The 24230-nt window shown below is 39.6% G+C and overlaps 1 protein-coding gene across 1 annotated transcript in view; it reads right to left on the reverse strand.

The window, feature by feature from the left end:
- Positions 1–24230, reverse strand: part of LOC143739996 (receptor-type tyrosine-protein phosphatase mu-like) — a 360798-nt gene that overhangs the window by 91698 nt on the left and 244870 nt on the right. The window contains exons 18-20 of the mRNA XM_077232010.1: positions 15307–15384; positions 11884–11910; positions 6189–6403 (exon numbers count right to left, since the gene is read on the reverse strand). Coding sequence (XP_077088125.1) covers positions 6189–6403; positions 11884–11910; positions 15307–15384 — 320 coding nt within the window. The remainder of the gene's footprint in view (positions 1–6188; positions 6404–11883; positions 11911–15306; positions 15385–24230) is intronic.

Consider the following 24230-nt stretch of genomic DNA (forward strand, 5'->3'; position numbering starts at 1 on the left):
CTCACTCACGCACTCACTCACTCACTCACTCACTCACTCACTCACTCACTCACTCACTCACGCACTCACTCACTCTCTCACTTACGCACTCACACACTCACTCACCCACCCACTCACGCACTCACGCACTCACTCACTCACTCACTCACTCACTCACTCACTCACTCACTCACTCACTCACTCACTCACTCACTCACGCACGCACGCACGCACGCACGCACGCACTCACTCACTCACTCACTCACTCACTCACTCACTCACGCACTCACTCACGCACGCACGCACTCACGCACTCACTCACTCACGCACGCACTCACTCACGCACTCACTCACTCACTCACTCACTCACTCACTCACTCACTCACGCACTCACTCACTCACTCACTCACTCACTCACTCACTCACTCACTCACTCACTCACGCACTCCTCACAACTGTGTTCCTTTCTTGAAAGAAATGGTATCTGTGAGGATTTCCAGTCAGGATTTAGACCGCACCATAGCACTGAGACAGCTCTCATTAGAGTCAAAAATGATTTGCTCTTATCATCCGATCGTGGTTGTATCTCTCTGTTAGTGTTACTTGATCTTAGTGCTGCATTTGATACCATTGACCACAAAATTCTCTTAAATAGACTAGAAAACTATGTTGGCATTAGTGGAATTGCATTAGGATGGTTTAAATCATATTTATCTGACTGCTATCAGTTTGTAGCAGTAAATGAAGAGATGTCTTATCGATCACAAGTTCAGTATGGCGTACCACAAGGCTCAGTACTCGGACCGCTGCTGTTCACTCTGTACATGCTACCTTTAGAAGATATCATTAGTAAACATGGAATTAGCTTTCACTGTTATGCTGATGATACTCAGCTGTATATTTCTTCCAAACCTAACGAAACTCTCCAATTCACAAAATTATCGGAATGCATAGTTGATATCAAAAATTGGATGACTAGTAATTTCCTACTACTAAATTCTGAAAAAACAGAAATTCTAATTATTGGACAAAAAACTTCCACACGTAATAACCTAGAATACCGTTTAACACTTGATGGCTGCTCTTAAGTCTTCGTCGTCAGTTAGGAACCTGGGTGTGCTCTTTGATACCAATCTTTCATTTGAAAGTCACGTGTCTAGTGTCTGTAAAACCGCATTTTTCCATCTTAAAAATATATCTAAATTACGTCATATGCTCTCATTGACAAATGCGGAACAACTAGTTAATGCGTTCATGACATCAAGGCTAGATTATTGTAATGCTCTACTGGGTGGTTGCCCTGCACGCTTAATAAACAAACTACAGCTAGTTCAAAACGCAGCCGCTAGAGTTCTTACCAGAACCAGGAAGTATGACCATATTAGCCCGGTTCTGTCAACACTGCATTGGCTTCCTATTAAACATCGTATACATTTTAAAATATTGCTGATTACTTACAAAGCACTAAATGGTTTAGCTCCCCAGTACTTGAGCGAGCTCTTAACGCATTATAGTCCTTCACGTCTATTGCGATCTCAAAACTCCGGCCAGTTGATAATACCTAGAATATATAAATCGACTGCTGGCGGTAGATCCTTTTCCTATTTAGCACCAAAACTTTGGAACAATCTTCCTAATATTGTCCGGGAAGCAGACACAGTCTGTCAGTTCAAAGCTAGACTAAAAACAAATCTCTTTGAAGTGAATCAATCAAAACTAACTTTAGCTGGAAAAAACATTTTTCAAGAACTACTATAAAACCAAACCAATCTCTGTTACCTAAAATTATATTTTAATCTCTGTAAAGCTGCTTTGAAACAATCTACATTGTTAAAAGCGCTATATAAATGAGGATGACTTGACTTGATTTGACTCACTCACGCACTCACTCACTCACGCACTCACTCACTCACTCACTCACTCACGCACTCACTCACGCACGCACTCACGCACTCACACACTCACTCACTCACTTACGCACTCACACACTCACTCACTCACTCACTCACACACTCACTCACACACTCACAGACTCACTCACTCACTCACTCACTCACGCACTCACTCACGCACGCACTCACTCACGCACGCACTCACGCACTCACTCACGCACTCACTCACTCACTCACTCACTCACTCACTCAGTCACGCACTCACGCACTCACTCGCTCACTCACTCATGCTCTCACTCACGCCCTCACTCACTCACTCACGCACACACTCACTCACTCACGCACTCACTCACTCACGCACTCACTCACTCACTCACTCACTCACTCACTCACTCACTCACTCACTCACTCACTCACGCACTCACTCACTCACTCACTCACGCACGCACTCACTCACTCACGCACTCACTCACGCACTCACTCACGCACTCACTCACGCACTCACACACTCACTCACGCACTCACTCACTAACTCATGCACTCACGCACTCACTCACTAACTCATGCACTCACGCACTCACACACTCACTCACTCATGCACTCACTCACGCACTCACTCACTCACTCACGCACTCACTCACTCACTCACTAACTCATGCACTTACGCACTCACTCACTCACTCACGCACTCACTAACTCATGCACTCACACACTCACTCACTCACTCACGCACTCACTCAATCACTCACTCAGTCACGCACTCACGCACTCACTCACTCACGCACTCACTCACTCACTCACTCACTCACTCACTCACTCACGCACGCACGCACTCACTCACTCACTCGCTCACGCACTCACGCACTCATACACTCACTCACGCACTCACTCACTCATGCACTCTCACTCCCTCACTCATGCACTCACTCACGCACTCACTCACGCACTCACGCACTCACTCACTCACTCACTCACTCACTCACGCACTCACGCACTCACGCACTCACTCACTCATGAACTCACTCACTCACGCACTCACTCACTCACGCACGCACTCACGCACTCACTCACTCACGCACTCACTCACGCACTCACTCACGCACTCACTCACTCACTCACTCACTCACTCAGTCAGTCACGCACTCACTCACTCACTCACTCGATCACTCACTCGATCACTCACTCACTCACGCACTCACTCATGCACTCACTCAGTCACGCACTCGCAGACTCACTCACTAACTCATTCACTCACTCACGCACCCACTCACACACTCACTCATTAACTCACTCACTCACTCACGCACTCACTCACTCACTCACTCAATCACACACCCACTCACACACTCACTCACACACTCACTCACTCACACACACACTCACTCACTCACTCACTCACTCACTCAAGCACTCACGCACTCTCACTCACTCACTCACGCACTCACTCACTAACGCACTCACTCACTCACTCACTCTCACTCACGCACTCACTCACTCACTCACGCACGCACTCACGCACTCACGCACTCACGCACTCACTCACTCACTCACTCACGCACTCACTCACGCACTCACTCACTCACGCACTCACGCACTCTCACTCACTCACTCCCTCACTCACTCACTCACGCACTCACGCACTCACTCACGCACGCACTCACGCACTCACTCACTCACTCCCTCACTCACTCCCTCACGCACTCACTCACTCACTCACGCACTCACTCACGCACTCACGCAATCACTCACTCACTCACGCACGCACGCACGCACGCACGCACGCACGCACTCACGCACTCACTCACGCACGCACTCACTCACTCACTCACGCACTCACTCACTCACCCACTCACTCACTCACTCACTCACGCACTCACTCACGCACACTCACTCACTCACTCACGCACTCACTCACGCACTAACTCATGCACTCACTCAGTCACGCACTCACGCACTCACAGACTCACTCACTAACTCATTCACTCACACACCCACTCACACACTCACTCATTAACTCACTCACTCACGCACTCACACACTCACACTCTCACTCACGCACTAACTCAGTCACTCACTCATGCACTCACACACTCACTCAAACACTCACGCAGTCACTCACTCACTCACTCACGCACTTACACACTCACTCGCACACTCACTCACTCACACACTCACTCACTCACGCACTTACACACTCACTCACTCATTTACACACTCACTCACTTACACACTCACACACTGACACACACATACACGCACACACTCACTCACGCACTCACACACACACTCATTCACTCTCTCTCTTACTCACACACTCACTCACTCACTCACACATTCACTCACTCACTCATTCACTCTCTCTCTCTTACTCACTCACTCACTCACTCACTCCCTTTCACACACACACACATTCGCTCGCTCTCTCACTCACTCATTTACTCACACACTCACACACTCACTCACTCACTCTCACACACACACACACACACACACACACACTCATTCGCTCTTTCACTCACTCACTCACTCACTCACTCACTCACTCACTCACACACTCACACACTCACTCACACACACTCACACACACACTCATTCGCTCTCTCACTCACTCACTCATTTACTCACACACTCACACACTCACTCACTCACTCTCACACACACACACACACACACACACACACATTCGCTCGCTCTCTCACTCACTCACTCACTCACTCACTCACTCACACACTCACTCACTCACTCACACACTCACACACTCACTCACACACATATAATTGGCACTCACACTAAATTGTAATGTGGACTGTTTTGAAATGATGTGTATTGTGAAAAGCGCTAAACAAATAAAAGTTTTGTGTTTTTTTAAAAATTATTTACTTTTATTTTATACACATTATTATACACTCATTTACTCACACACTCACACACTCACTCACTCTCTCACACACACACACACACACACACACACACACACACACACACACACACAGACACACACACACACACACACACTCACACACACACTCATTCGCTCTCTCACTCACTCACTCACTCACTCACTCACTCACTCACTCACTCACACACTCACACACTCACACACTCACACACTCACACACACACACTCACACACACACTCATTCGCTCTCTCACTCACTCACTCACTCACTCACTCACTCACTCACACACTCACTCACTCACTCACACACTCACACACTCACTCACACACATATAATTGGCACTCACACTAAATTGTAATGTGGACTGTTTTGAAATGATGTGTATTGTGAAAAGCGCTAAACAAATAAAAGTTTTGTGTTTTTTTAAAAATTATTTACTTTTATTTTATACACATTATTATATCCACGACTCATGAAGTGATTCCAAGTGTTTTAAGAACAGTAACATTCTTGACAAAAACAGTTATTGAATGGGAAAAGAATATGAATCCAGTGTCCAGTAAATCCATCAGTGTAAAAGTGTGCGCGTGAGTGTGTGTTTGTCGTAGTGCATGCTGGGAAAGCTGAGGTCTCACATCAGTGTAAAAGCACGAGTGTGTGTGTGTGCAGCAGTGCATGCTGGGATAGCTGGTCTCACATCAGTGTAAAAGTGCGCACTCCAGTGTGTGTGTGTGTCGCAGTGCATGCTGGGATAGCCGAGGTCTCACATCAGTGTAAAAGCATGAGTGTGTGTGTGTGCAGCAGTGCATGCTGGGAAAGCTGAGGTCTCACATCAGTGTAAAAGCACGAGTGTGTGTGTGTGTCGCAGTGCATGCTGGGAAAGCTGAGGTCTCACATCAGTGTAAAAGCACGAGTGTGTGTGTGTGCAGCAGTGCATGCTGGGATAGCTGGTCTCACATCAGTGTAAAAGCGCGCACTCCAGTGTGTGTGCAGCAGTGCATGCTGGGATAGCTGGTCTCACATCAGTGTAAAAGCGCACACTCCAGTGTGTGTGTGCAGCAGTGCATGCTGGGATAGCTGAGGCCTCACATCAGTGTAAAAGTGCGAGTGTGAGTGTGTGTCACAGTGCATGCTGGGATAGCTGAGGTCTCACATCAGTGTAGAAGTGTGAGTGTGAGTGTGTGTGCAGCAGTGCATGCTGGGATAGCTGAGGTCTCACATCAGTGTAAAAGTGTGAGTGTGAGTGTGTGTCACAGTGCATGCTGGGATAGCTGAGGTCTCACATCAGTGTAAAAGTGCGAGTGTGTGTGTGTGTGTGTGCAGCAGTGCATGCTGGGAATGCTGAGGTCTCACATCAGTGTAGAAGCGCACGTATGTGTGTGTGTGCTGCAGTGCATGCTGGGATAGCTGGTCTCACCTCGTACTCCTCCTTGAAGCCGTAGCCCTCAGCACACTTCATCTGTGTGATGTGTTGCAGGAGATCGGCCACACGGATGGCGGGATGAAGCTGAGCCGTCTGATACGGCACGTCCACGGCCTCACGCTTGCGCAGAGAGTGTGTGTGCGACGAGTGTGTGTGTGTGTGCGACTGCACCAGGCTGCTGGTGTCGCTGGTCAGGGTTTGAGTCTCGTCTGAAACACAAGACAGAAAACACACACACGCTGAAGAGCTGAAAACACACTCGCTCACACACACGTGTCCTAATGAATTTAAACAAGTAGTCTTCAAATAAAGAAATAATTCAGAAAAAACATGATAATGCATCGTTTATTCCAAACCTGCACACTGTGATTTTGGGCTTCACAATTGTTTGTTAAAATGAACTAAATACTTATAATGCATTTATTAATCTTTGTTAATCTTAGTTAATTTCAACCAGTGTTATTTTAATATCATTGAGATACTATTATAGTTTTATCAATATTTTTAGTTGTTTTTTATTTTTATGTTCCTTTCTAATGTTTTGGGGTTTTTTTGTGAGTTTTTTTGTCATGTCTATACAGTTTTTGTTCATTTTTAGTTATTTAAGTACATAAAGCTAAACTGTATGCAAATGAGAAATTTTGCCTTGGTGAATATGCTTTTGAAAACAAAAATTTCAAAATAGAATAAACAGACAAATAATAAGTGCATTAAATTCTAAATTAAAAGTATATTTAAAAATAAATAAATAATAATAACTAAAAAACAAATAAATAAATAAATAGAAATAAATAGAAATTATAAAATAAAAATGTAAAAAATTATAATAAATAATCAAATAAATGGATGAATAAATGAAAAATAATATTATATATTTTATAATATTTAAATAATATGATTTATTATTTTATCATATTAAGTTATAAAAATGCAAAAAATATATAATAATGCTTTTTATACTTTGTTTTATGGCTTTAGTTTTAGTTAACTATATTAATAACTCTGATTTCAACATTTACTAATACATTATTAAAATCAAAAGTTAATATTATTTAATAATAATAATTCATTACATTTATATAGCGCTTTTCTCTGCACTCAAAGCGCTTTATATGGAAGGGGGGAATCTCCTCAACCAACACACACACACACACACACACACACACACACACACACACACACACACACACACACACACACACACACACACACACACACACACACACACACACACACGCCACTGGGCAAATTTTGGGCAGTTTAACGTCTCATCTGAAGGACGAGAGCTGATATAGCTGATAATAGACCTGAGCTAATGAACAGTTTTGTACAGTTTATTTGTAACAAAGATTAATAAAATCTGTAACAAAATGTATTGCTCATAGATACTGCCAGTTAATGCATTAACTAATGACACTTTACTAAAAGTGTTACCGTGATTTTATTCTGTGACATAGACGATTCCCAAACAACTCAGAAGAATCATAACAGTAAATCATATGACTGCTGAAAATAAAAATAAAACATTGAAAAGCAGCCTAAGCTGGACTTTATGCCGCTGGTTTGAGGTGGTTTTAGGCGGTTAGCTAAAAAGTGGTTTACAAACCAGCCTGTTAAAATAGCTTAGACTGGTTTTATCTGTTTTCAGTGAGAAAAAGACTGAAATTTAAGCCGTTATTCACTGAAAATGCAGAAATGTAAAAGAAAAACAACAGCTAACAGGGTTGGAACAACATGAGAGCAAATAAATAATGACAAAACTCACATTTTGAATAATTAAGGCAAGACCTCAGGTGAATAAGTAATATAAGTAAGTAATAAATCTAAATTTTAACTAATAGACATCACCATACTTCCACAGCTGATTAATTACTTTAAGAATTGCAGATTACAAATTTTCTGAAATGTCATGTTTGAATATGCAAATGAGGTAATATCTAATTAAATATGCACTAATTTGCATACATTTCCAGAATGGAAATCTGAGCAGTGGATAAAGCAAGGTTCATGTTTGATTTTGTTGACATATTATTAGTTTTTAATAATATGTCAGATATTTTGGATTTAAAAACTAGAGGTATTTCGCATTTCGTGGAAGGATAGTGATATTGCATACACAAAAGGCCTTAAAAACGGCTAGATCTGCTTATTTTTCGAGTATCTTAGAAGAGAATAAACACAACCCCATGTATTTGTTTGATACAGTGGCTAAATAAACGAGAAATAAAACTTTATGAATTTCTTTACATCCAAGATCAAGTATTTCTTTCCACTAATATATGCATAAAAGCAGTGTTTTTGCTTGTTGCGTCTTGCCTTAATCATCTCTGTTTTCCATGCTCTCAGTCAGTGTAAAAGAAAGCGCTCGATCGATTTCCCATTCATTGGCAATGGATGGATCATGACACGACGTTGCAGGAAGGGTGGATGAGTGGATGTGGAGGGAGGGATCAATTGACTGCCCCGTTTCGTCCATTCGTTCGTGAAATATCACGTGCACCGCTCCTGTATAATTTGACTGAAACACGGCTAAGATCGGCCTGTGTCCCTGTGCCCTGATCTGAGACCTGCTGAGAGCCACTAGTCCATGGCAGTGTCAATCAACAGCAAAGCATGAGTGGAATGAGTGATGACGGATGATCAAAAGCCACACGGGCCAATCACAACAACCCAAAGCAAAGAAAGCAGAAGCACGATGGCGAACACACACACACACACACACACATGGGGAGGACGGGTGACGCTGTAACGCATGTCTACGTCCATGCAGCTCAGGGAGAAACACACAAGCTCTGTCACGCTCATGAACTTACCATTAATGGGGACTTTTTAAGCAGATACATTAGAGGTAAACGTGAGAAGAGAGAGAGAGAGAGAGAGATAGAGAGAGAGAGAGAGAGAGAGAGAGAGAGAGAGAGAGAGAGAGAGAGAGAGAGAGAGAAGGAGACAGGGTATAAGCAACAATACACCAAAGAGAACGAGCTCTGATCAGTCGAGGGCGTTCGGGGTGTTATGGGACTCAAATCACAATGAAGGAGAAAAATGAATTTAAAATAAACCAGAAAAAAGAGAGAAATGCAAATAAAACTGGTAAGATGATGAACATTAACATCGCCTCATGGAGAGCGGCGAGCCTCACACGACATCGATTGAGTTGTTAAGGTCAAAGGTCACGAACGCTACCGTAGATCATCTGTCAAATTAACCTCAACCTTAAAAATAATAAAGATGAAGATGAACATGATCTGTGCTGAACTCGGTGTGTTTTGTGCAGCGAATTACTGGCTTGCGAAATATAAAAAATGCAATAAATTTAGTTTTTGGATCAAAATATAATAAATAACTTTTAATTAAAATAATTATAAAAAAGGTATGAAGTAAAATAATTAATAAATAAAAAGGATAAATAATAAATAATGAAAAGATAAAAAATAGAAAAACAGAAATATAATAAATGCATTAAAGTTATAATAAATAAAATATAAATTGTACTATAATTTTGCAAAATAGAAAAATAGACATAATAAATGAATTAAATTCAAAATTAAAAGTATTATAAAATATAAATTATGTATTTATTAAATAAACTATTTTTAAAATTTATTATTTACTAATAGTAAATATAAAATAAATAATAAAAGTTATAGAAAACGAAATATACTAAACTAAATTATATTAAATAAAATATAAATTAATTATATATTATATTAACAAATCATACAAAATACAAAAACAATAAATAAATAAATAAATGCATTAAATTATAAATTAAATGTAAAAATAATTAAAATAATAATAATAATAATAATAATAAACGAATTTTATTTACGAATTAACGAATAAATAAACCAATAAATGGAAATCAAAACATTAGAATTATTATTTGTTATCAATATTATTATTTATTTAATAATAATATATATATATATATATATATATATATATATATATATATATATATATATATATATATATGTATTAAAAAACGTTTTAATAAAAAATAAATAATAAAAGTTATAGAAACAGAAATATAATAAATGCATTAAATAAATAAAATAGAAAAATATATATAATAAATGTATCAAATTATTAATAAACAATAAATGAATAATTATAAATAAACAAACAAATAAATAAATGTCAGACTTCTGCCTAATAAATCCTGCTGCTGTGTTTATGGTCACTCGATGTCCAACATTAAATCCTGATCCTGAAGTGAACCAGTGGAGAATGTTGAACATCAGCATCATCCGAGTCGCTCCATAAACACTTCAGTGCCGGAGGTGAAGCTTTCCTTCCTTTTCCCTGTTTTATTGTGTAAAGTAAACCTGTTCCCGTTCGAGCGATCGTTTACACGTGCTGTTAGTCGAGAGTCATTCATATTTAATACGCCGCTCTGAGCTCTTATTTTTCATCACATTATGCTTCAATTAAACTCTCGGGCCTCGCGAGGGCCGACTCTGGGGCACGAGCGCTTTAGATAAATAGGGTGTAGAGGTGGCACGAAAATGAGACAAAACCTGCTTTATTATTCTATTTTATCATAGAGTAAACGAGTAAACAGCCGAGAAAGAAAAACAAGTAGGTCGGAAGGAGCCGCTAAAGGCAGAAGAAACATTAGAGAGAATAACAGAAGAGACACTGGAGTGGATGCAATGAACCAAAAACTACACAAAAACATCGGCTTCTTCTCCACATTTACACAGAAAAGCATGAAACGCATCAGCTGAACCTCTCTGACCCGATCCTGACCCACGCTTTCATCCAAAACTCTTACATCGCACTGCATTTGATCACATCATCATCATCATCAGGCCGATAATAAACACCGCAACTGTTGTTAAACTAAAAAATGATGCTCTTCCTCAGTGTTTCTGTCTTTCCAGCACAAATATCTAAACTTACTGGAGAAGCAAAATGATTGAAAAAGAAGATATTAAGTCTTGTTTAATGAAAAATGCATCAAAATTATATATATATATATATATATAATATATATACTGTATATATATATATATACACACATATATATATATATATATATTTTTTTTTTTTTATTATATATATATATATATATATATATATATATAATACAAATATTTATCACGAAGATCATTATTTATTTATTAATATATAGTTACAGAATAATAATTAAATAATAGTTTTTCTGGACCATCTTAACTTTTCCAATCATTCCCATGATATTTTTTTGTGTTCACACAGCAAGTGCCAAAACCTTCATTAAGTTTAGTACCAGGTATATCTAAAAAAAATAAATGCTAAAAGTCATTTTGCATCTCAAGTAAATGTATCTTGATATAAAAATATTGAGGAAGAAATAATTTTTTGGTTTGTTTTGCAGTGATCTGTTTTCATCAGGATTATTTGATTGAACTGTTGGACTCGCTCGTGTGTGTGTGTGTGTGTTTGTGTGTGTGTGGACAGCATCATCCACTCCCCCACATCCAGTCCACACGTCTGTCCATGCACATGAGATGTCAGACAGGAAGTGACATCACAAAAAGCAATGCGCACGGGATGGAGTGAAGAGGAAGAGGAAACCAAAGGAAGAGAAGCGACAGACAGGTGTGGTGATGAAAAGCCCAAAACAAACTAAATAAAGCAAACATGATGGCAAACCGTCACTTTAAAAACAGAGTCACTGAATCACAAGAGTCGAGGATCTCACCTAAGATGGCAGTGGGAACGAACGGGTCTGGAGTCGAGCAAAAGAAGAGAAGAGAAGAGAGGAGAGGTGAGGTGAGGAGAAGAGAAGAGAGGTGAGGAGAAGAGAAGAGAGGAGAGGAGAGGAGAAGAGATGAGAAGAGAAGAGAGGAGAAGAGAGGAGAAGAGATGAGAGGAGAAGAGAGGAGAAGAGAAGAGAAGAGAGGGGAAGAGAGGAGAAGAGAGGAGAAGAGATGAGAAGAGAAGATATGAGAAGAGATGAGAAGAGATGAGAAGAGAGGAGAAGAGATGAGAAGAGAGGAGAAGAGAGGAGAAGAGATGAGAAGAGAGAAGAAGAGATGAGAAGAGAAGAGATGAGAAGAGAGGAGAAGAAAGGAGAGGAGAAGAGATGAGAAGAGAGGAGAAGAGATGAGAAGAGAGGAGAAGAGAGGAGAAGAGATGAGAAGAGAGGAGAAGAGAGGAGAAGAGAAGAGAGGAGAAGAGATGAGAAGAGAGAAAAGAGAAGAGAAGAGAAGAGAGGAGAGATGAGAAGAGAAGAGATGAGAAGAGGAGAGGAGAAGAGAAGAGAAGAGAATAGAGGAGAAGAGATGAGAAGAGATGAGAAGAGAGAAGAGAAGAGATGAGAAGAGAAGAGAGGAGAAGAGAAGAGAAGAGAAGAGATGAGAAGAGAGGAGAAGAGAAGAGAAGAGATGAGAAGAGAGGAGAAGAGATGAAATGAGAAGAGAGGAGAGGAGAAGAGAAGAGAAGAGATTAGAAGAGAAGAGATGAGAAGAGATGAGAAGGGAGGAGAAGAGATGAAAAGAGAGGAGAGGAGAAGAGAAGAGAGGAGAGGAGAAGAGATGAGAGGAGATGAGAAGAGAAGAGAGGAGAAGAGATGAGAAGAGAGGAGAAGAGAAGAGATGAGAAGAGAAGAGAAGAGAGGAGAAGAGAAGAGATGAGAAGAAAGGAGAAGAGAAGAGAGGAGAAGAGATGAGAAGAGAGGAGAAGAGAGGAGAAGAGAAGAGATTAGAAGAGAAGAGATGAGAGGAGAAGAGAAGAGAGGAGAAGAGAAGAGAGGAGAAGAGAGGAGAGGAGAAGAGAGGGGAAGTGAAGAGAGGAGAAGAGAGGAGAAGTGAAGAGAAGAAAAGAGAGGAGAGGAGAAGAGAGTAGAAGAGATGAGAAGAGAGGAGAAGAGAAGAGATGAGATGAGAAGAGAGGAGAAGAGAAGAGAGGAGAAGAGAGGAGATGAGAAGAGATGAGATGAGATGAGAAGAGAAGAGATGAGAAGAGAGGAGAGGAGAGGAGAAGAGATGAGAAGAGATGAGAAGAGAGGAGAAGAGAAGAGATGAGAAGAGAGGGGATGAGAAGAGATGAGAAGAGAGGAGAGGAGAAGAGAAGAGAGGAGAGAAGAGGAGAAGAGAGGAGAGGAGAGGAGAAGAGAAGAGAGGAGAGGAGAGGAGAGGAGAGGAGAAGAGAGGAGAGGAGAAGAGAGGAGAAGAGAGGAGAAGAGAGGAGAGGAGAGGAGAGGAGAGGAGAAGAGAGGAGAAGAGAAGAGAAGAGAGGAGAGGAGAAGAGAGGAGAAGAGAGGAGAAGAGAGGAGAAGAGAGGAGAGGAGAGGAGAAGAGAGGAGAAGAGAGGAGAGGAGAAGAGATGAGAAGAGGAGAGAAGAGATGAGAAGAGGAGAGGAGAAGAGAGGAGAGGAGAAGAGAGGAGAGGAGAAGAGATGAGAAGAGGAGAGAAGAGATGAGAAGAGGAGAAGAGAGGGGAAGTGAAGAGAGGAGAAGAGAGGAGAAGTGAAGAGAAGAGAAGAGAGGAGAGGAGAGGAGAGGAGAGGAGAAGAGAAGAGAGGAGAAGAGAAGAGAGGAGAAGAGAGGAGAAGAGAAGAGAGGAGATGAGAAGAGAGGAGAAGAGAAGAGAAGAGAGGAGAGGAGAGGAGAAGAGAGGAGAGGAGAAGAGAGTAGAGGAGAAGAGATGAGAAGAGGAGAGGAGAAGAGATGAGAAGAGGAGAGGAGAAGAGAGGGGAAGTGAAGAGAGGAGAAGAGAGGAGAAGTGAAGAGAAGAGAAGAGAAGAGAAGAGAAGAGAGGAGAGGAGAGGAGAGGAGAAGAGAAGAGAAGAGAGGAGAAGAGAAGAGAGGAGAAGAGAGGAGAAGAGAAGAGAGGAGATGAGAAGAGAGGAGAAGAGAAGAGAAGAGAAGAGAGGAGATGAGAAGAGATGAGAAGAGATGAGAGGAGAGGAGAAGAGAGGAGAGGAGAAGAGATGAGAAGAGAAGAGAGGAAAAGAGATGAGAAGAGAAGAGAGGAAAAGAGATTAGAAGAGAAGAGAGGAGAGGAAAAGAGATTAGAAGAGAAGAGAAGAGAGGAGAAGAGAGGAGAAGAGAGGAGAGGAGAGGAGAAGAGAGGAGAGGAGAAGAGAGGAGAGGAGAAGAGAGGAGAGGAGAAGAGATGAGAAGAGGAGAGGAGAAGAGATGAGAAGAGGAGAGGAGAAGAGAGGGGAAGTGAAGAGAGGAGAAGAGAGGAGAAGTGAGGAGAAGAGAAGAGAAGAGAGGAGAGGAGAGGAGAGGAGAGGAGAGGAGAAGAGAAGAGAGGAGAAGAGAAGAGAGGAGAAGAGAGGAGAAGAGAAGAGAGGAGATGAGAAGAGAGGAGAAGAGAAGAGAAGAGAAGAGAAGAGAGGAGATGAGAAGAGATGAGAAGAGATGAGAGGAGAGGAGAAGAGAGGAGAGGAGAAGAGATGAGAAGAGAAGAGAGGAAAAGAGATGAGAAGAGAAGAGAGGAAAAGAGAGGAGAAGAGAAGAGAGGAGAAGAGAGGAGTATTTTTTAAAAAAGATTAAAAACAAGTAGTAGCATTATCATAATTATAGCAGAAATATTCATATTTTTTAGCATTTTAACTACGTTAAAAACATTTTATTGCAAAAATTAATTTTAACAAAACAAGTACAATATTCAATGCAATGTACAAAAAATTAATATCTTCCTCATTATTTTTGTCTTGTTTTCCAGCACAAATATCTAAACATTCTTAAATTAAGATTCATTTACTGGAGAAGCAAATTACTTAATATACTTTATTAATATTTTTAATAAAAAATCTTCGAAAACAAAGCGAAAACAAGTTTATTTTTCTGACTCCATTGGCAGATATTTGTTCTTGTTTTAAGCACAAACTCACTTCATTTTCATACATTTTTCATTAAACAACACTTAATATCTTCAGTTTTTTTGCTTCTTCTCCAGGAAATGAATCTTGATATAAGAATGGTGAGATATTTGTGCTGGAAAACAGGACAGAAATACTAAGGAGGATCATGACTTTGTGCAGTTTGTAGTTGATCAGTTTGGTTCAGGGTTTAAAGCCTGTGTTTTAAAGATGTTTTTCTGGCCCATATGAAGAAACTGCAGGACAACAGCGTGTGTGTGAGTGTGTGTGAGAGTGTGTGTGTGAGGTTACCTGGGTAATAAGTGTTTGGGATGCTGCTGCTGCTCAGTGTGTTGGTCTTCACCGTCAGAGAACATGGAGAAGAACCCGCTTCACAAGAGACAAACACAGTTAGAAACAAGATTATTTTCTGTTACTCCAGCACAGTGGCGTAGGCAGAAATTGTATTTTGGGTGGGCCGGTGAAAAAGTGAGTGGGCCTATAGTTTTTCCTAGAAAAAATATGAATTAAATAATAATTAAACCTTAGAGTGTAGAATGTATATATATTTTATTATTATTAGCCTATTAAAACAGTTACACCTTTATTTCATGTTCTTAAATCATCATGTTCAACCAACAGAGCTCAATAAAGGCTGGACAAACCAGTTTAGACTAAAGGCTAAAAGTAAAAGAAATTAAAATAATGAAAACTCTCAGCAGAGCACAGTTTGAAATAAATAACACACTCTGTTAAATAAACCATATACAATGCAATCAGCCTGGTGTGCCAAAAAAAATAGCAACTCACTTAAACTAAACAATGTAGCCTATAAGGCATACAGCTATACACAACACACCAAGTTAAATCACTTCATGGGCAAAAATTAAGGAAATTAAGGCCCCTTGTTGTTTTCTTTCTACAAACAAGACGCAAGCGCCTGGGTTTAGTGTTGAAAAAAGAAATGATCTCATCATAGTCCAAAGAGTCACAGAGTTCTTTTTCAAAGGACAAAAGGCACAGGTTGTTGAGGTGGCTAGTACTCATGGATGCTCTGAGGTTAGTTTTTATCCTACCTGCAGTGGAGAACAGTCTCTCAACACTACAAGAAGTCATGGGAAGGGTGATGATGACTTGAAGTAGTTTGTTGAGGTTTGGAAATATGTCAGGAGCACAAATGTCCAATACTTCCATGAGGGATGGAAATTCCAGGCCATTGGCTAATTTCCGACGCAGTTGCTCAATAAATACTGTTAGTTCAGCATCCTCAACCAATATATGAAAGTGATCACACGGGGCCCGCAGTGAATCCCTGTCTGCAAAAGTCTTAGACTGTGGGAGAAAAGTTGCTGCTGCCCTCATTATTCCATACTGATCCTGTTGGAAACGATTGTCCAGCTCTGTCAGCTGTCTGTCAAGGATGTCGTTCCATATGTGTCTTAGGTCATCATCATTTCTCACACTTGTTGCTTTCCCCAAACTAGTTGTGACCACTGATCCTGCAAGGCTTGGCGGGAGCTTTCTCACTCTGGTCCCAGATGTGATGTCCCAGCTTGTGATTTCATTTTTCTGCATCAACTCTTCTGTTAGTTTCATTACATGCTCAAAATCACACCCTGAATTCTCTCTAAACCGAGCAAAGCTGTCTTTTAGTCCCTCAATTAGGTCAATGCACTCAGAGACTGACAATGTTGGGCTTTGTAAACCTTGTGAGGCAAAATTGCTCGTCTGAAATAATTTTCCAAATGTTACGAGTAAAAATAAGAACCTTTTTGTTTGTATTTGTTGCAGCAGGGACTGCGCCTCAACCTTCGACTGGCCGCTGCTTTCAGCATACTCCGCAAGCACTTCTAATATTACGTCGAGTAACGTCAGTAGTACTTTGCTCACTGCTCCAGATTTGGAGCTCCAGCGCGTGTCTGTGGATCGCTCAAGTTCCAAGAGCGGGCGTCCCGGATGAAGCTCCTTTTGCGCTTCCACAAACTTTGCATGTCTGCTGCTGCCTGTCATGAAACTGTGAAGATTGTTCAGTGTATCAAAAAATGTGCTCACGTGTCCAGACACCTTTGATGCTGCACAGAGTATCAGATTCAGTCGGTGAGAATTGCAGTGGACATACAACGCTTGAGGAAAAGTTCGTTTCAAAATCACATGCACACCTCCCTTGTTTCTTGACATAACAGAGGCTCCGTCGAAACTGAAGCCAACGCACAGAGATGGGTCAAGTTGCAGTGGTTCAATCACCTGTAGTATCTTTTCTGAAATACCTCTTGCGCTCAGGTCACTTGTGTCCATGAACCCGATTGCCCGTTCTTTTATTTTCCCTGCGTGAACATATCTCACACAAACAGCCACCAGTTCACGCTTTGACTCATCCTTATATTCATCTGCAATAAGAGCATAATAAGTGCCCGGTGTTTCACAGACTTCTGCTTTGATTTTACGCAACAGCAAGGAGGCTGCGGACTACAGCAGGTCATTTTGTATATCTGGGCTCATCAAAGTTCCGTTTCTGGGCAGCTGCTCTAGACGATTTCGGATCTGTGGATCATATTTGCACATGAATTTGAACAGTTCTATAAAGTTTCCTTTATTGAGAGCATCTTCATTTTCCCTGTGTCAGGGGGATGTCCTGCTTGGCACAAAACAGCACAATGTCTAAAACGACTTTTAGATGGTCCCGATTCCGTTCAATAAATGAATAGTCCACGGCATCACGGTTAATTTGATTTAACACATTTCCCCGGCCTGCAGTTTGGTTGGCCCTGTAGCCTTGAAACTTATCCAGTGAAACGGAGTGGGGCTTGCTCAACTGGTGTTTTTCACATGCCTGTCGTAGGTGCTTCCAGTCCACAAACCCCTCTCTCGCAAATGGGCTGTCAGCCCCGCTGGGAAAATGTCTGCACATTTTACAGAAAATCGCATCCTTAATTACACTGTACTCCAACCAAGAAAACTGTCCATACCACTTTTGACGTAGCTCCTTGATTTTCCATTCTTGACAGTGCAGGGAAATACCTTCAAATTGGGTTGTGAAGGTGGTTCGTCAATCGCACTTCAATCAGCGGGTAAACCCGCGTCAGGCTGACCGGGAGAGAGCACTGGCACTGCCGCCTGGGAGCAATCTGCGGCCGCCACCAGCACCTGACTAGCCTTCTTGTGGGTTAACGAGTCTGAAGAACTGGGCTGGGTGGACTCGGTAGATGAAGGCAGTGGCGTGTCTTCTTCCTCTACTCTTGCTTTTTTAAAATAGCACATTAAAGAAATTTGTTTAGCCATTATTGTGGCGAATGGCGATGTTAATAAATTGGCAAAAAAAAAGCAGCTAGCCAGAGCCCGCCGGCGCCGCTCAAAGAGTTTTTTTTCCTGTCAGAACCCCTTAGCAACCATAGCAACCAATAACGTTCCGGAGAGAGGCTTTTAAACAGTTCCATTTTATTCGGAAAACAAATTAAACACACACACACACCAGTCAACAATAAATCAGGTTTATATTAATATATTTTCTTAAATGCATTTGAATAATAAAAATAAGCTAAAAATGTATTTTATCAAAATTGTCTGGGCGGGCCAGTGAGTAATGTGGGCGGGCCAGTGCCGCCCTGGCCCACTACTGGCTACGCCCCTGCTCCAGCAGGAGATCAACACCAGCGACACGAGCTTCACTCCCAAAATAAACTCATACATGACTCGCTTCGGATAGAAACGTTTCATTTTTGCAATGTCTTAGAATGACGTCTCTTCTGCTTTAGCATTACATTTAAATGTAAACGTTTAACTGTCATGGGGATCATGTCACAATGCAAAACATAATGCTCTTAAAGGGATAGTTCACCCAAAAATGAAAATTAGCCCATGATTTACTCACCCTGAAGTCATCCTAGGTGTATATATGACTTTTTTCTTTCAGACAAATACAAGCAGAGTTATATTAAAAAATGTCCTGGCTCTTTCGAGCTTTAAATTTGGAGTGAATGGCTGGAAAGAATGTGAAGCCCATAAAAGTGCATCTATCCATCATAAAAGTGCATCTATCCATCATAAAAGTGCATCATAAAAGTGCATCTATCCATCATAAAAGTGCATCTATCCATCATAAAAGTGCATCTGTCCATCATAAAAGTGCATCTGTCCATCATAAAAGTGCATCTATCCATCATAAAAGTGCATCATAAAAGTGCATCTATCCATCATAAAAGTGCATCTATCCATCATAAAAGTGCATCTATCCATCATAAAAGTGCATCTGTCCATCATAAAAGTGCATCCATCCATCATAAAAGTGCATCTGTCCATCATAAAAGTGCATCTATCCATCATAAAAGTGCATCATAAAAGTGCATCAATCCATCATAAAAGTGCATCTATCCATCATAAAAGTGCATCTATCCATCATAAAAGTGCATCTGTCCATCATAAAAGTGCACCCATCCATCATAAAAGTGCATCTATCCATCATAAAAGTGCATCTGTCCATCATAAAAGTGCATCCATCCATAATAAAAGTGCATCTATCCATCATAAAAGTGCATCTATCCATCATAAAAGTGCATCATAAAAGTGCATCTATCCATCATAAAAGTGCATCTATCCATCATAAAAGTGCATCCATCCATCATAAAAGTGCATCTATCCATCATAAAAGTGCATCTGTCCATCATAAAAGTGCATCCATCCATAATAAAAGTGCATCTATCCATCATAAAAGTGCATCTATCCATCATAAAAGTGCATCTATTCATCATAAAAGTGCATCTATCCATCATAAAAGTGCATCTGTCCATCATAAAAGTGCATCTATCCATCATAAAAGTGCATCATAAAAGTGCATCTATCCATCATAAAAGTGCATCATAAAAGTGCATCTATCCATCATAAAAGTGCATCTATCCATCATAAAAGTGCATCATAAAAGTGCATCTATCCATCATAAAAGTGCATCTATCCATCATAAAAGTGCATCTATTCATCATAAAAGTGCATCTATCCATCATAAAAGTGCATCTATCCATCATAAAAGTGCATCTGTCCATCATAAAAGTGCATCTATCCATCATAAAAGTGCATCTATCCGTGCATCTATCCATCATAAAAGTGCATCTGTCCATCATAAAAGTGCATCTATCAATCATCCGTGCATCTATCCATCATAAAAGTGCATCTGTCCATCATAAAAGTGCATCTATCCATCATAAAAGTGCATCTATCCATCATAAAAGTGCATCTGTCCATCATAAAAGTGCATCTGTCCATCATAAAAGTGCATCTATCCATCATAAAAGTGCATCTGTCCATCATAAAAGTGCATCTGTCCATCATAAAAGTGCATCTATCCGTGCATCTATCCATCATAAAAGTGCATCTATCCATCATAAAAGTGCATCTATTCATCATAAAAGTGCATCTATCCATCATAAAAGTGCATCTGTCCATCATAAAAGTGCATCTATCCATCATAAAAGTGCATCTGTCCATCATAAAAGTGCATCTGTCCATCATAAAAGTGCATCTATCTATCATAAAAGTGCATCTGTCCATCATAAAAGTGCATCTATCCATCAAAAAAGTGCATCTATCCATCATAAAAGTGTATCTATCCATCATAAAAGCGCATCTTTCATCATAAAAGTGCATCTATCCATCATAAAAGTGCATCTGTCCATCATAAAAGTGCATCTTTCATCATAAAAGTGCATCTATCATCATAAAAAAGCATCTTTCATCATAAAAGTGCATCTGTCCATCATAAAAGTGCATCTATCTATCATAAAAGTGCATCTGTCCATCATAAAAGTGCATCTATCCATCATAAAAGTGCATCTGTCCATCATAAAAGTGCATCTATCATCATAAAAGTGCATCTGTCCATCATAAAAGTGCATCTATCCATCATAAAAGTGCATCTGTCCATCATAAAAGTGCATCTATCCATCATAAAAGTGCATCTGTCCATCATTAAAGTGCATCTATCCATCATAAAAGTGCATCTGTCCATCATAAAAGTGCATCTATCATCATAAAAGTGCATCTGTCCATCATAAAAGTGCATCTATCCATCATAAAAGTGCATCTGTCCATCATAAAAGTGCATCTATCATCATAAAAGTGCATCTGTCCATCATAAAAGTGCATCTATCCATCATAAAAGTGCATCTGTCCATCATAAAAGTGCATCTATCATCATAAAAGTGCATCTGTCCATCATAAAAGTGCATCTATCCATCATAAAAGTGCATCTGTCCATCATAAAAGTGCATCTGTCCATCATAAAAGTGCATCTATCTATCATAAAAGTGCATCTGTCCATCATAAAAGTGCATCTATCCATCATAAAAGTGCATCTGTCCATCATAAAAGTGCATCTATCATCATAAAAGTGCATCTGTCCATCATAAAAGTGCATCTATCCATCATAAAAGTGCATCTGTCCATCATAAAAGTGCATCTATCATCATAAAAGTGCATCTGTCCATCATTAAAGTGCATCTATCCATCATAAAAGTGCATCTGTCCATCATAAAAGTGCATCTATCATCATAAAAGTGCATCTGTCCATCATAAAAGTGCATCTATCCATCATAAAAGTGCATCTGTCCATCATAAAAGTGCATCTATCCATCATAAAAGTGCATCTGTCCATCATAAAAGTGCATCTGTCCATCATAAAAGTGCATCTTTCATCATAAAAGTGCATCTATCCATCATAAAAGTGCATCTATCATCATAAAAGTGTATCCGTCCATCATAAAAGTGCATCTATCCATCATAAAAGTACATCTGTCCATCATAAAAGTGCATCTATCCATCATAAAAGTGTAACTATCCATCATAAAAGTGCATCTGTTCATCATAAAAGTGCATCTGTCATCATAAAAGTGCATCTATCCATCATAAAAGTGCATCTGTCCATCATAAAAGTGCATCTGTCCATCATAAAAGTGCATCTTTCATCATAAAAGTGCATCTATCATCATAAAAGTGCATCTGTCCATCATAAAAGTGCATCTATCCATCATAAAAGTGCATCTGTCCATCATAAAAGTGCATCTTTCATCATAAAAGTGCATCTATCATCATAAAAGTGCATCTGTCCATCATAAAAGTGCATCTGTCCATCATAAAAGTGCATCTGTCCATCATAAAAGTGCATCTATTCATCATAAAAGTGCATCTGTCCATCATAAAAGTGCATCTATTCATCATAAAAGTGCATCTTTCATCATAAAAGTGCATCTATCATCATAAAAGTGCATCTGTCCATCATAAAAGTGCATCTATTCATCATAAAAGTGCATCTGTCCATCATAAAAGTGCATCTATCATCATAAAAGTGCATCTTTCATCATAAAAGTGCATCTATCCATCATAAAAGTGCATCTGTCCATCATAAAAGTGTATCTATCATCATAAAAGTGCATCTATCCATCATAAAAGTGCATCTATCCATCATAAAAGTGTATCTATCATCATAAAAAAGCATCTGTCCATCATAAAAGTGCATCTATCATCATAAAAGTGCATCTTTCATCATAAAAGTGCATCTATCCATCATAAAAGTGCATCTGTCCATCATAAAAGTGCATCTATCCATCATAAAAGTGCATCTGTCCATCATAAAAGTGCATCTATCCATCATAAAAGTGCATCTTTCATCATAAAAGTGTATCTATCATCATAAAAAAGCATCTGTCCATCATAAAAGTGCATCTATCCATCATAAAAGTGCATCTATCCATCATAAAATTGCATCTATCCATCATAAAAGTGCATCGTCCATCATAAAAGTGCATCTGTCCATCATAAAAGTGCATCTATTCATCATAAAAGTGCATCTATCCACCATAAAAGTGCATCTATCATCATAAAAGTGCATCTGTCCATCATAAAAGTGCATCTATCCATCATAAAAGTGCATCTGTCCATCATAAAAGTGCATCTATCATCATAAAAGTGCATCTGTCCATCATTAAAGTGCATCTATCCATCATAAAAGTGCATCTGTCCATCATAAAAGTGCATCTATCTATCATAAAAGTGCATCTGTCCATCATAAAAGCGCATCTTTCATCATAAAAGTGCATCTATCATCATAAAAGTGCATCTTTCATCATAAAAGTGCATCTATCCATCATAAAAGTGCATCTATCATCATAAAAGTGTATCCGTCCATCATAAAAGTGCATCTATCCATCATAAAAGTACATCTGTCCATCATAAAAGTGCATCTATCCATCATAAAAGTGTAACTATCCATCATAAAAGTGCATCTGTCCATCATAAAAGTGCATCTGTCCATCATAAAAGTGCATCTTTCATCATAAAAGTGCATCTATCATCATAAAAGTGCATCTTTCATCATAAAAGTGCATCTATCCATCATAAAAGTGCATCTATCATCATAAAAGTGTATCCGTCCATCATAAAAGTGCATCTATCCATCATAAAAGTACATCTGTCCATCATAAAAGTGCATCTATCCATCATAAAAGTGTAACTATCCATCATAAAAGTGCATCTGTTCATCATAAAAGTGCATCTGTCATCATAAAAGTGCATCTATCCATCATAAAAGTGCATCTGTCCATCATAAAAGTGCATCTATCCATCATAAAAGTACATCTGTCCATCATAAAAGTGCATCTGTCCATCATAAAAGTGCATCTGTCCATCATAAAAGTGCATCTATTCATCATAAAAGTGCATCTGTCCATCATAAAAGTGCATCTATTCATTATAAAAGTGCATCTGTCCATCATAAAAGTGCATCTGTCCATCATAAAAGTGCATCTATTCATCATAAAAGTGCATCTGTCCATCATAAAAGTGCATCTATTCATCATAAAAGTGCATCTTTCATCATAAAAGTGCATCTATCATCATAAAAGTGCATCTGTCCATCATAAAAGTGCATCTATTCATCATAAAAGTGCATCTGTCCATCATAAAAGTGCATCTATCATCATAAAAGTGCATCTTTCATCATAAAAGTGCATCTATCCATCATAAAAGTGCATCTGTCCATCATAAAAGTGTATCTATCATCATAAAAGTGCATCTATCCATCATAAAAGTGCATCTATCCATCATAAAAGTGTATCTATCATCATAAAAAAGCATCTGTCCATCATAAAAGTGCATCTATCATCATAAAAGTGCATCTTTCATCATAAAAGTGCATCTATCCATCATAAAAGTGCATCTGTCCATCATAAAAGTGCATCTATCCATCATAAAAG

This window comes from Siphateles boraxobius, unplaced genomic scaffold, assembly GCF_051911475.1.
Source record: "Siphateles boraxobius isolate OS27281-9 unplaced genomic scaffold, OSU_SipBor_1 161, whole genome shotgun sequence".
NCBI classification, from domain to species: Eukaryota; Metazoa; Chordata; class Actinopteri; order Cypriniformes; family Leuciscidae; genus Siphateles; species Siphateles boraxobius.